Below are 13,471 nucleotides of genomic sequence, written 5' to 3'. Positions count from 1 at the left end.
CCACTTCTGGGAGGTTTGAGGCAGAACCAGTTCAGGATCCATCCAAACATTTCAAGGAACTGCTTTTCCAGTTGAGGAGAAAACAGAACAAAATGGAACAAAACAACAACAAAAAGAAATTGGCACAAGACACCTGTTCCTCTCTGTTTGCTTCTTTATAAGCTACCAGAGGCACATGTACCAAGGTTTGGATGTCTGAGGTCAAAAGCAACAGCTGATCGCTCTGGTTCATGAACCATGCAATTAATGACTTGTTCTACCACGAGGTGACGTAGACTGCTCACCAACAACCTCTGAGCTTCTCCTTGCTATTATACTTGTTGATTGCAATCTCATCTTCCTGGGAGCAGAAGAAAGGCTGATTGCCAGGGCTGGGACTGCAAGAAGGGACAGCTGGAGCAATGCTTTGCCAAGAGGATGAGCCCCATCATCTGTGGCTAGGAGCTGTTCCTCTTCCAGCACATCAACCCATAGCTCTCTGGGTGCAACTGGCAAGACAGTCACGCAGGTTTAGCTTCAACGTGCCCAGCCTCACCCTCATGAAGCAAAGTCCTGGTGGTAAACATTCTGGTTCAGTAATCACCAAGTTCTCTGCCATTCTAGAATGGTTGTTTTCTTCTGGGCAACTGCTATCACAAAAGGAGAAACTGCAAAGTATGTTCCTGATTGCTGATGCTTCGGTATTAACATGCTTTGACATGAAAGCAAACCTCAGAGAATTAACTGAGCATGATTGAAGTCCACTATGAAGGGGCAAGTAGGTGTGCACTGCTGTCTCACATACATAAATTACAGAGTCCCTATAACACCCCGTATGACTTCAAGCTGTTCTTTGCCAATATGGTGAAGCACTGATAACGGTGCTTAAACGAAACAGCATTTATTTTGCTGCTTAGCCAATGAATTCCTATCCTAGTCTATCAGCTACCACTGATAGCAGGAAATGCTACTTGGACTGCATGATAAAGCTGACAGGTAGTGTAAAGCAGTATTATGCAGCTGGGTCACTGAAATACATCATGGCCAGACCATTTTCATTGGGTGCTCGAGCTCAGCAGGCTTATGATACCCATTCCGTGGGTGTATTGAAGATGATTCAGAGGAAGAAAGCTAATGAAAAGTTCCCCGTGCAAAGCATGGGACAGCACCAACAGTGAGGTGGCTTCTGATATCTGAGCAAATGTTCCAATTCCAGTGGAAATAAAGGCTGACACTTACATAATTCTGTGTTTGAGAATAAATGTATGGTACAGAAGACTGAGGTGCACATAAAACAGAGAAGCAGTAACTTTATCTACATTTCAGGGAACAAAGCAGGGTCTATTGATTTCCTGTGATTATCTGGGACTTGGCAATTCACAGAAACTGGGCCTCAAAGTTTCATCCAAGCACATTCAAAGCAGGAACATCATGTTCTCTAATAGTTTGAAATGTGGCATTTACACTATTATGAACTTCATTTTAGACTGATCTTTATCTCATGGATGAAATGGAACCCAAAAGCCTAATAATTTGCTCTGATGGGTTTCCAGGTTCTTCAAAGGATGTCATTTGTTCTTCCTTGGTGTCTACACACAGTGATGAAGCATGAGCAACCAGAACTGGAAGGCTCTTCTGTAACTGGAGAAACACATCTCTCTCCTTCAAGAAGGTTCAAGAAGTTAATCAATTCACATCTTAAAGTCAGAGAACCTGTGAATCATCAGGTTGCTGATATCAACAACCAAAGAATCTTGCCCTGTGCTCTTGTAAAAAATAGAGAAACTTTATACAAGTTATTGGGTTCATCTGACTCCTGTTTGAGGTTGCTGGTTTTTGTTCTGCCTCTCCAGCTAGCTAGTGGGAGCTCCTTTCTGCAGAGCTAACTGTAGGGCAGTGAGCTCAGACTGAACTAAGGGGACTTGCTGCACCAAATTTTCATCCTCCTGCAGTGCTCAAGAGTAAGAAACCTGAAGAGCTGAATACAGACAAGCTTTTCAAACACTAGAGTGGCCTTAGCTATGGCATATGGGAGGGTAATGAGGAGCAATCAGCAGATGCCACAAATCCTTTGAGAACATTCTTATCAAGTCTTGGCTGTTTTTAAGTTTTCCTATAATTTATTATTCAGTTAGCTAACTTCGGATTTAAAATGTGGGCTAACCCTGGCTAAGCATTAAGAAGAGAGTTTCCCAAAGCATTAATTGTACAGCTTAGCTTGTAACTGAAGGCATGAAAATTGTATGATGACAATCTGCCACTACTCAGTAGCTAATTCTCTGGGTTCCCTAGGCAGCGCTTCTCTCCAATATTCACCCTGCACACTTGACTTCAAGGCAAAAATGTACAGAAATGTTTTAATCTAGGCTTCCACAGCACAACTGCTTTTAATTTCACTGTTATGAGTTCATAACTCTCAAAAAAAAAAATGAGCAAAATAATGGGCTACAGCAAGCAGTTTCTCACAAGCAAAATGAGAAAGGCTTATTCTAGTGTCAGAGACAGCACAGAGAGAACACAAGTCTGCAGAAAAACTGCAAAGGTGGATAGAAAATGCAGGTGACATTAGATTTCAGTAAGTAATATATGAATAAATAAATGGGACCACAGTCAAGCAAACAATAGCAATTAACCTATATAGCCCATTTTAGCAAAAAGCAACCCAGTTTCTGTCCAGCACTCATTGCTAACTCCACTGCCCATTATGCTTTTAAAGCCAATTATCACTCCATAGATTCTGCCCTTCCAAAACTGGCTTCAGAAACATATGAGAATGCTTTTGAGCCATGCTGAAGCTGTTTTGATCCTGTGAGATCAACATATATCAGATAGGAAATGAAAGTATTAATTATAAATCCTAAAAGTCATCTGTGTTTTCCTATGAACTAAAAATATATGTACATACACCCCGGGATCTCAAGTACAGAGCCAAGAGAATCACTCTGCAGAGTGCTAAGGTCCTGATGTCCTGACCCTTATGAGTAGTTCTGACTAGTAATGTTCATGGACCACAAGACATCACACATTAAATCCAGATATAAAGTACAATTTTTGCCTTTTTTTTTTTCTTTCTCTCTCTTTACCTTCTGCATACTACAGCTTAAAAAAGAATGAGAGAAGTGGGGCAGAAGTAACGCTCCTCATTCGGGGTGCAGAAGGAAGGCATTCTATCACTATATCTAGGAGCCAAATTACCTAAAATAGTACTGGGCAAGCACTTCTGTTTCTTGTTACAACATTACACTGCAGGGCAACTATCGGTGAACCCTAGATGTAGAAGCAAGAAAATGAGAGTTTTTTTGATTCACTGGCCAAAAGCCCCTAGGTAGCAGAGTTGTTTAAAAGCTTTCCAAAGGTGTGCAGTGCTAGTGTCCTGTAGAAGGAGATGTATCTGTGAATCAGAAGCAGATGAAGCCACAAGCAGCAATAACTAACAGCAATCCCCCAGTTCTGGCTTCCCACACTCTACACCTAACATACCCGTTGTAGGAACAACAGAATAGTTGACACCCAGTTCTCAACAACACCTCTGAGAACACAAAAAGGTGAACAATTCAAGACAACCAGGGCATAACAGTATACTATTTTCTTAATCCCCCAAGGAAGCAGTTCGTTTTTGGTTAGAGCAGTCAAGAGGACAATGTTTACATTTGCACAAGCTGCGTGGTGTATAGATAAATATCAAATCTGTCACAGAAAGTAAACTGCCCCTCTTGAAGGAGAAGATAAAACTCAGATGCATTTCCAGCAGCACGTTTTTTAAGCATTCCGTTTTCAAAGCAGTTGTCTCACCAGTTGACACTCACTAGGACAGCATCAATCTGCATCAGAAAAAGGACTACTCAAACTAGAGAGACCATATTTACTGTAGCAAAACAAAGGCTCTGGCAGATTTCAAGTCAAGAAGCAAAGTACTACTTAGTCTCCAAGAGTAAAACCCCTGGGAAGAGCAAACAATTCAGGCATCTAACACAACACAATTTATTTCTGGTGATCAGTGGCAGCCTAATGAAGTGGACAAGCAGCATTTGAAAAGAAAAATTCTTTCCAAAAAACAGCTTCCGAGCACATTTGCCAGGTTTCTTCCTACATGTTTTACTGCTCACAGTCTGTGTTCCTCTCCCCCCTACACACCTTTTATTTTATTTTTTTTCTTTTCTCTCTGATTCCACACAGCAGAGGAAATAGTGGATTGATACCTCTGTTTCACCTTACCTACCTCATGAGGAAGGTTTTAAAGGGCAGAACGCAGAGAAGAGGTTTAGGCTAGGAAAAGAAGCCAACTGTCTCATTAAATACTACCCTTTCCCCCATAAAGATACTATTTGACAGAGTATCAGGAGGTACCTTCAATCTGAATTATAAGGAAACCCTACTTAATAGCCAGCACTATAGAAAAAATAGCAAATTGATTTCTTAAGGGAAATTAAGTGCACATGAATTAAGATGTTATAAACCACTTCATAAACGTGAAATCACAGATTTACCTTTTCCTGGGACAAAAAAAGCCTTTATCTATCACTGCTATTACAGCTGAGAGCGTATCATTTTATTTTTTGATGTAATGCTAATAAATTAGGATTGTTGAGAACCTTGCAGTTTTCTTTGCATCATGGGGTAGATCTTTTTAAAGAGATTTTTGCCACTTCATAGAATTCTGCCACTAAGCACAAGAAAGATTTGTAACAGCAGTACAAACAAAAACTGAGCTGCCCATCAAAGTGGATTTTTCTCTTGGCATACAGATCATAGCACATGTTCTACCACAACACAAGGAAAGAAAATGCACTTAGTCTTAGAAAACTAATTTTTCCTAACATCAGTATCAGCAGCCTTTTCTCCATCTTCCTGAGTCTTGAAAAGCAATGAAAAAGAAAAAAAAAATACACAGATTATATCAAAACAGAAACAGTGACTTTGGGGAGAAAATCCTTATTTCTGTGAAAATGGCTATCTCAGAACAAGAACAAAAACTAAGAACGATATCTGTATTCATGGACACATCCAAGTATCCAGCAAAGCGTGAGTAGAGCTCATATATTTGCATGTCTGCAATATATTAGATATTGGACATTTAATGCAAGAGGCACCCACATTCATATGCCATGAAAAATGTCTTAATGTCAACAGCTCTCAGACTTGTGTGTCTTCATTCAGAATTGAAGAACCATCAGCCATGCCTACATCCAGCCAACATGAGCACAGTACATATCCTTTTTTTTCCCCTCCTCTATACTATTCTCTATTTCAAAACACATGCTCTTGCATCTTGTGATAAATTTAGTTGAAAAGTCTTCAGACATGGCTGCCTCCTCACGCTTGTGAAAGTGCCAGGTGTCACATTACCTTATGACTACAGCCTGCAAGTACTGGTATGACGCCAATTAGCTACTAACAGTGCAGTAGGAATGAGAAATGTTCGGTCTCTTAGCGCTCTTACCTCTTTACCACCCATAGCTTCAAACATCTTCTCTAGCTGCACTCTGAGTTGCTGGATGTTATTCATCAGGATGCAGGGCTGACGGGACAAAAGGAGATGCCTGTTACTGCTCAGGACAGCAACACATTTTCATGGGTGGTACAGGCTGTGCCTCAACACCCTCCCTCAGGTACCACCAGATCTCACAGATTCTCACAGTCAAATAGGAGGTAGGGCAAGCAAAAATTTCAGCACTCAGACCTAAAAAAAGTTAAGTCCTCCTTTCTCCAGCTTGAAATCAGATGGCCAGTTCCAGCAAAAAAACAGATCAGGGAGCTCTTCTCCATTGTACCTTTCTCCACAGTTTTACCACAAAAAAAGAATCAGTGTCAGGACAAAGTCCAACTCTCTCTACATCTCCTGCCATGCTATACAGTAGTCCTACCTATGTTGCCTTTGGCCTTTTAATGCTGTACTGCACTATCCTGAGTGGTGTAAATCCCAGATCAGAAGGGGAACTGCCAGCCAGAGCTGCATTCAGAGACACATGTGGGTTCTGCCAGGACGAGACTGAGAGCAACAGTCAAAGGCAGCTTGAGCAACTTTCTTCCCTTTGTAGTTTCACTTCCTGGGACAGATGGGTGAGACACAAAAAAACATATGGGACAGAGCCAAGGTTCAAAAATGTTTGCTTTTTTATTTGTTGCTGCCTTTTTTTTTTTTTAGTTAAATATCGTGAATTTTGGTTATTTTATTAAACAGTAAGATAATTTCATGGATACCTCAGTAAACCAAGAGAGCTGCTGTGTAACAGACCTAGAGGGCAACCTGTGTCCTTGCGCCTTTTTCTTCCCCTCCTTTTCTTCCTAAATCACCTCTGTGATGTATGACCCAGACAGACAGACTAGAAGTTAATTTCATTTGGACCTGACAACCTCCAAGCCCTGCAAATCACCTTCACAACCTATTTTTATTTTATGGCCAAGCCTGAACTCAATCCACAAATGCCTAGGAATTGATGATGAAAATCAATACTGAAAATATTTACACCATAAACACAGTCATGTACAATGCAAGAAAACCAGCTTTTTTTTTTTTTTTTTTTTCAATTATGATAATTATGTGAATCCCCAGAATGGTAATGAAATTCAGCTGGACTCACCAGTTTCTCCTTGGAACAGTAGGATTGGAAGCTCTTGGACAGGATATCAGCATACTGCATCAGCACTTTCCCAATAGTCTGCAAAGACAAGATGTGAGTACTATTACTTGTGCTCTAGCAAAACAGAAAATCTTCAGGAAATAAAACCAAAGCCAAAGACCACAGTCCTTCTAAACATCATACTGTTTTGCATCCCACTACATGCAGACAAATAGCTGGATGATAAGGGTATTACCTTAGCAAACCTCCTATTATAATGAGCAACAATGACAGGGTCTGGGCACTCCAGCTTCTTAATGATCTCAAAGCTCTGATTGAGCTGGGTGAAGACATCCACCACTGAGCAAGAGAACAGAGCATGCTCGGATGTTTGCTGGAACTAAAACAGAAGTACAAAGAGAGTCATTCTCAGATGGGAAGATTTGAAATGCACACATTTCATGCAGGTCTCAGTCATCTTTAGAGCTAGAAATGGGACAACTATACCAAAACCCACTTCTTCCTCAGAATTAGGCAAAAGCTCTCTAAAAGGCCCAAAGCAGCTAAATAGCCATCTCTGTTGGGGCTACAGTTCACCATCCTTCACCAACTACAACATGAGAAGCGTTAAGGAAATGTAGCATGATGCTGGAAACATTATTGAGATGCATGGCTTGCCTGTCAATAACAAGGAAAGATGAGTGAAGAACTTTTTAAGACTGGCTTAAAATTGAGACATTAAAGAGAATGCTTACATTATTAACATCACAGCCTACAGTGCCAACAGTCACTAAAACTGGAATGCTCTTACTTTCCATTGGGAATACTCAGCAAACTAAGAATAAGATTACTCTATCTAGGGATTAATGTCACATTCTCATTGCATATATGCAAACTGCCTTACATTTCTATTGCATATCACACAAACACAAAGAGAAAGAACACCAAGCCACTGGCTGACAAATTAACACCAGCGGAACAGAATAGACATACATGAATGATATGCACCTTGCACAACAAGACTCTAACCCATAGAGGAAAGTCCTAAAATAAACAAGTTTTCCCAAATGTTCAGCATGCAAAAAGGGCTGTGTCATCCGCCTGTATGACAGCTGAATTTACTGTGTTGTTATTTGGTTCTGGGCACTGAAGCATGCAGCACCAAGTCCTCCACTCAGAAACACCTACATACCCCATCTTTTTTATCTCTCTCCAGAGCACCATGCAGGAATTCTAAGGAAACATCTTCATTTTCATCCAGCCACTGCATCACGAACTGCTCAAACCACCTGCACGAGGAACAGGAAAGACAGGAAGTTACAGCAAGAAACACAGCATTCCAACCAGACCTCACCCCAGCGACATGCCCGTCCCTGCAGCACCCAGCAGATGTTTAGGTAAACTAAATACCCTCAGAATAACATTTGCCCTTCCTCATTCACCACCATTACTGTCAGACAGCAGTGCTGTTTCAGCAACCCTTGTGTCACTTGGGCTGCTCCAGCAGAAAAGATAACCCAGCCTCTGCAGACTGCTTGTCATGTGCTGTTTTTGCCTTTCTCCTCTTTCTTCTTTCTTGCTACCTTCCCTTCTTTTTCCCCCTTAGTACCTCCTTTAACATTTCATCACCTCATAGTACTTCTACTGTATTTTTTCCCTTTCACCCAGGTGCCAGACGGGACATGAGAGATCTCTATGCCCACTGTCTGTATGTGCCAAAACTGTCCTGCTGCCCATTTGGGTCTGACATCTTTCACATGAGATATGTGAAGGAGTATAGAGAGAGGAAAAGAGTCTGTTTTCCAGGGCCCTTCAGCTATTTTATCCCTAGATACAGACATACTTCTGGACTGCCACAATGGAGAAGTTTTCTCCACCTTAGTGCTGCTCTCCCCTTCCCCACTCTAGAGCATCCTCCCATTTCCTTAGCTTGTTGACTGCACTGTGAGGATGTTTAAGATTATCTTCAGGTGATTACACAGCACATCCTCCAGGGCTTGCTGGAAGCTGGCCAGCCCTGTAAGCAGCTTTTTGCTGTTTTTATTTTAAAGTACAAACTTAGTTCATGCAAAAAGTGCTAGACCAACAGCCTTGGAGCAGAGTCGAGTCCCCAGAGCACGCAAGTCCTGAAAGCAGGACAGCAAAGTTTGTCTCTGTTCCCTCTCCTTACTTGGGAGAATAAATTGGGGAATGTGGTAGACCACATTCCAAGATGCTACTGCAACAGCCACTGCTGTGTCTTAGGGAGATGCCTTGCATGAAATGGCATCTGGAAGTACAAAGTACACCAAACAAAGGGCTTCTACACAATCCCACCTTGCCTAAAATAAACAGGCAAAGTGAGAAGTAGCTTCAGCAATGGGATCTTAGAGCTGGGCATGCCTCTGTTCTCTGCTCTGTGGGACATAAACACATAGCACAAGTGAGATGATTTTTTCCTGTCTGTGTTTAAGTAACAACAGAACACCTATGACTTTATTTAAATGTCTCTCTAGGATTCGATGTGTGCAACTGCAGCTGAAGAAAATCTTAACTTCAAATATTACTAAACAGCATTCACAAATAAGGGAAAAAATGCCCATACGTGATTTCAGTCCACACAAATGATTTTTATATGAGCTTCACAGAAAATAACCTCTTAATAGGCAGCTGTGTTCATGCAGATTGTGATAATTATGGGCTGAGTTTGCAAAGAACATGAAAGCATGTGCCAGACATGAGAGGGAGATCAAGAGCAAATTCACAGACAGAGCATACTAGATAGCCTTAAATGCTCTCTACACTTTGAAATATAAAGCACATCAATGCTAATATTGGAAACTGTAACAGACACAGTGTTAAATGCCAACAGCAACCTGTCCATGCAGCCTTATTTATTGTAGACAGTGAAAGTGGAACACTGTCATAGACATATGCAATTCCCATGTTCTTGAAAACTTCCTTCTAAATGAAAACTCAAGCTTCTAAAAATCAGTATATTTGGAAATTTGCTGAAATTTTCTTGCACTTTCCACATTTCACTTTTAATTCCAACAGTATAGTTTGAAACTACAGATTAATCCTTAAAAAAGAACTCGGGCAGTTTACAAGGAAGCAACTATCCATTGTCCACCTTTTTCAGAGCTCAGAGACTGCAAGGCGCTGCTTCACACACCATTGCGCAACATACAGAAAATTACTTGTTTGTGCCAGAAGCCACGATTTTGGCTCTGAGAAGTAGAACTACTTCCTATCATTCACCCTTGATTATTGCACCATATCTATAAGAAATGGCCATTCAGTGTTGAAAACAGTCATTGCACGTTTTTATGGCTACCATATGTTGGTGTATAATTGCATGAATTGCATAGGTATTTTACTGTTTCACCAAATTGTCTAGACAAAGATGGTAAGGAAAAAGGTACTGTTCATTTTTTTTTACACCTAAAAAAAAAAATCATTAGCTCCAGAAAGAGGTTTAATACGAATGTTAAAGTGCAAAGTGAATCACTCAGCTCAGGTTAAGAAATCAGTAACTACATTTGCAAAGCCAGCCTCAACTTTGTCCTTTGCTGGCTAGCAGTAAAGCACAAAAGATATACATCATCTAATAAATACTTCTAGTCCCTGGGCACATTCAGGACTAAAACATGCTTTGAGCTGTAACACAAACCTAGAGTTATCTTAGGCCAAATATCCCTTAAAGTGTTTTACTATCAGTTCTTAGGCTGTCGAGCAAGTAAGAAAGGACTTTGGGGACTACGAGGGCAACATATAAAAAATGATATCCAAAATAATGTAACACAGAAACTAATAAAAAAAAATTGATTTCATGCAGAAATAGCTTCAAAATGTTGTTATACGGCATATATTTTCTCTGCTTCAATTATTGATCTAGAACCAAACGTTGTAATGACTCACACACCAGCACACAAGGCAGAGGCTCGTGGTGCTGTTTCAGAGACATTCTGTGCTTGCAGGGGTCGGCACAGCATGGCTTGAGTTGGCACAGCCAACATCTCCAAATGATTTTCGCACAGAAAACCCCTCACTCCTGCCTGCAGAGAAAAGCAGAAGTGCTTTGCGGCTAAATGAAAGTTTGCCTGTTGGTTGCACAATAGAAACATAATACAAAAGGCTCCAATTTCAGCTTGGCCATGAGCCTGGCTCCTGTGGTATTAGGCTTCACAGGTGAATTAATCTTGTTCATTTCTTGTGGTAATGTATGTGGGTACCCAATGAAAATTCAGTGGGCTTTGGCAAGCACAGAGGCATGAAGGCAGGCAGGATTTCAAAGAGTTGGAGAGGAAAATACTGGTTAATAAAGTGAACCAGAAGAATAAGACAGAATTTCGAAGGCAAGAAAGCTTTCCCCACTTCTTTACATACCTAAAAGGCTAGTGATTTTATTTTTATTTTTTATAGAAACTGACACTTTACAGCTTTTATCTGGCAGCTAAAAACAAAGTAAGTTTTGAAGATCCACTCTCAGCTGTGTTCCTACTTCATTTTCAGAAACTGCTGCTGAATTTCAGAAAATAAAGGGAACATAAAGACTTCAACCTCAGCACTTTGGAACCTTCACCTCATTCAATTGTATCCTAAGGCTAGGAGAAATATGGTTTTGCACAGTTTCAACAAGAAATGCAAGTTTGTGGATAGCCTTTTGCCTTTTTTATAAGATAAATATCTCTGCTATTTTCTGGAGAGAGGCAATTTATTTTCACCTGAGTTTACTGATGGGCAAACTTGATGCATGAACTCCTTTGTTTAAGGAAGTTTTAAGACTGTTTAAGTAAGCTTAAGGAAGCCCTTCTTTGTTGTGCAGGTGACGGAGCACTGGCACATTTTGCCCAGAGAGGCTGTGGAGTCTCCTTCCTTGGAAATCTTCAAAAGCCACCTGGACTGGTCCTGGGCAACCTACTCTGGGTGTCACTGCTTGAGTTGGACCAGATGGACCCAGAGGTCCCTTCCAACCTCAGCCATTCTGTGAGTCTGTGAAGACCAAAAATGTTTGGATGAAACAAATTCAAGTGTTGCTGTAAATGATATGAAGGGTGTATGCAGAAATAGGTGAAGGCCATGGTTGAAATAAACATCATTTGTTCCTGATAACACGTCTATTGTACTAAGATGTAGTGAGATGTACTAACATGTAAGTGTACTAAGATCTAAGTGTGAAGTAACAAGGGAAGCCATTGGCTGTACAAGTACATGAGCTCCAGTGCTCATATACACAAAAGCCAGCAGAGCAGAACAGTTTACAAAAGACAGCAAAACGAAACTGAACATCATTATCCTGATTATACAGGAGCGAAAAGGGATTAAGAATATGTAATGGCTTGCCTAACACTGCACTGATTCAGAGGCACAAAGAGAACCAGGCTTCTGAGACTGTCGCTCCTGCACCCTATTCACTGAATGAATGCCTCTCACTGATCTGATTTGTTAAGCAAGGCCCATGGTCCAAGCTGAGCAATTACACCAACTGTCTCTCAAGTCTGATTAGCACGCAGATAACATAAGGCTTGTGCGCAGAGGAGGATGGGAAGAGTATTCAAAATACCAGACTGAAAACACCGTCCAAGCAAGATGTTTTTTCCAAGAGGGGCAAATGCAGAGTGCTGCATTTGGACAGCAGTTAACAGCCACATACCAGATGGCAAGAACAGGTAGGTAGGACACTGTCAAGGGTGCCTGGGGGCTGGCTTGTGACCCACTGGAAACATCACTGGTTGACAATATCACTGAAGAAAGAGGCTGCTATCATCCCAGTGTGCTAGAGCAGAGCACTGTCTGCAAGACAAGGCCCAGATGAAACATCAGTGTCTAAGTCTAGGTGTTTTATGTCAAGACACAGACCAGCTGGAGAGATGTGAGTAAACCTTACTTAGAAGAAAAGCTAGGAACAAATGGGAACAGGCAAAAGACTGGGAATGGATATGAAAAGAACAGATAGCTCTTGTAAAACTGAGCCTGTTTATATCCTGTCCATGCCCTGGCTGGTAGGACAGGATATAGTAAGCTCCAGCTGAAGCAAGGAAGATTTAGAGGGGAAGAAGGTGGAGTGTGTTAAACCCACAAAACTCAGTGGAGGGATAAGAGTGAGATGTGGAGCAATCAAGCTTCTGAAAACCAGTTAGACAAACACCAGTCAGAAACAACCTAACAGCTTCTGCCTCAGGCCAGGAAAGGAGTTCAGTTATAGTATTCTCACCAGGCTGATCAGACAGCTTTCTGGGCTCATTTTTTTTTCTTTCTTTTTTTTTATAAGTTAAATAAAGCTTGCGAACAATTGCTTAGAGCTTAAGAACAAGAGCTTATTTGACATTTCTAACTAACTCACCTGGTCCTGTCAGAAACTGAAAACATTATCTTTACTTACAAATTCTGGTGTGTGTGCATGCATGACACATCCATACACAGATATGCAGACATTCATACAGATAAAGTTTACTAACACAAGAACACAAGTACTCATCTAGAAGTCTGCTGTTTAAGAACTGACCATTCTTCACATTGCAAGCACAAAAAACCACATTGTTTAAAAGACTGCCTATGCCACTGCTAAACTTTGAGATATTTGGAAGACACTGTACAATTAGGAATTGAATTGTGTCAGGTACAGGGGCGCAGAACACCAGAGGGAACAAAGATGCACATAAACATAGAAAATAAGCAGCAAAGAAATGTTGTATTTATATAAAGGCAGCCACAGGAGAACCAACTGAATACCCTCAAGATAACCCAAAGGAGAGGGATAGTGAGGATTTACTACAGGAGACACAACACACTCACGCTGGATATTCAGGCACTTTTCCCTTGAAGGCAGGCAGATCACGAACATATTCATTGTACAGCCACTTCACTTTGAAGTGTAAATTCATATAGTCTGCACTTTTACACAGTCTGTGTTTCTCATGCTCTGCAAGGAAGGAAAAAATCAGTTAGGT

At 41.0% G+C, this 13,471-nt stretch overlaps 1 protein-coding gene across 4 annotated transcripts in view; it reads right to left on the bottom strand.

The window, feature by feature from the left end:
• The window catches only part of UNC13B (unc-13 homolog B), a 212,014-nt gene that overhangs the window by 29,189 nt on the left and 169,354 nt on the right, over positions 1–13,471 (bottom strand). For all 4 annotated transcript variants that reach the window (XM_072030926.1, XM_038170586.2, XM_038170582.2 and 1 more), the window contains 5 exons: positions 13,317–13,443; positions 7,732–7,828; positions 6,796–6,939; positions 6,561–6,638; positions 5,420–5,497 (listed from right to left, as the gene is read on the bottom strand). In XM_072030926.1, coding sequence (XP_071887027.1) covers positions 5,420–5,497; positions 6,561–6,638; positions 6,796–6,939; positions 7,732–7,828; positions 13,317–13,443 — 524 coding nt within the window. The remainder of the gene's footprint in view (positions 1–5,419; positions 5,498–6,560; positions 6,639–6,795; positions 6,940–7,731; positions 7,829–13,316; positions 13,444–13,471) is intronic.

Source organism: Anas platyrhynchos, chromosome Z, assembly GCF_047663525.1.
Source record: "Anas platyrhynchos isolate ZD024472 breed Pekin duck chromosome Z, IASCAAS_PekinDuck_T2T, whole genome shotgun sequence".
Lineage (NCBI taxonomy): Eukaryota > Metazoa > Chordata > Aves > Anseriformes > Anatidae > Anas > Anas platyrhynchos.
The sequence above is the reverse complement of the archived record's forward strand: the minus strand, read 5'-3'. Positions and strand labels throughout refer to the sequence as shown.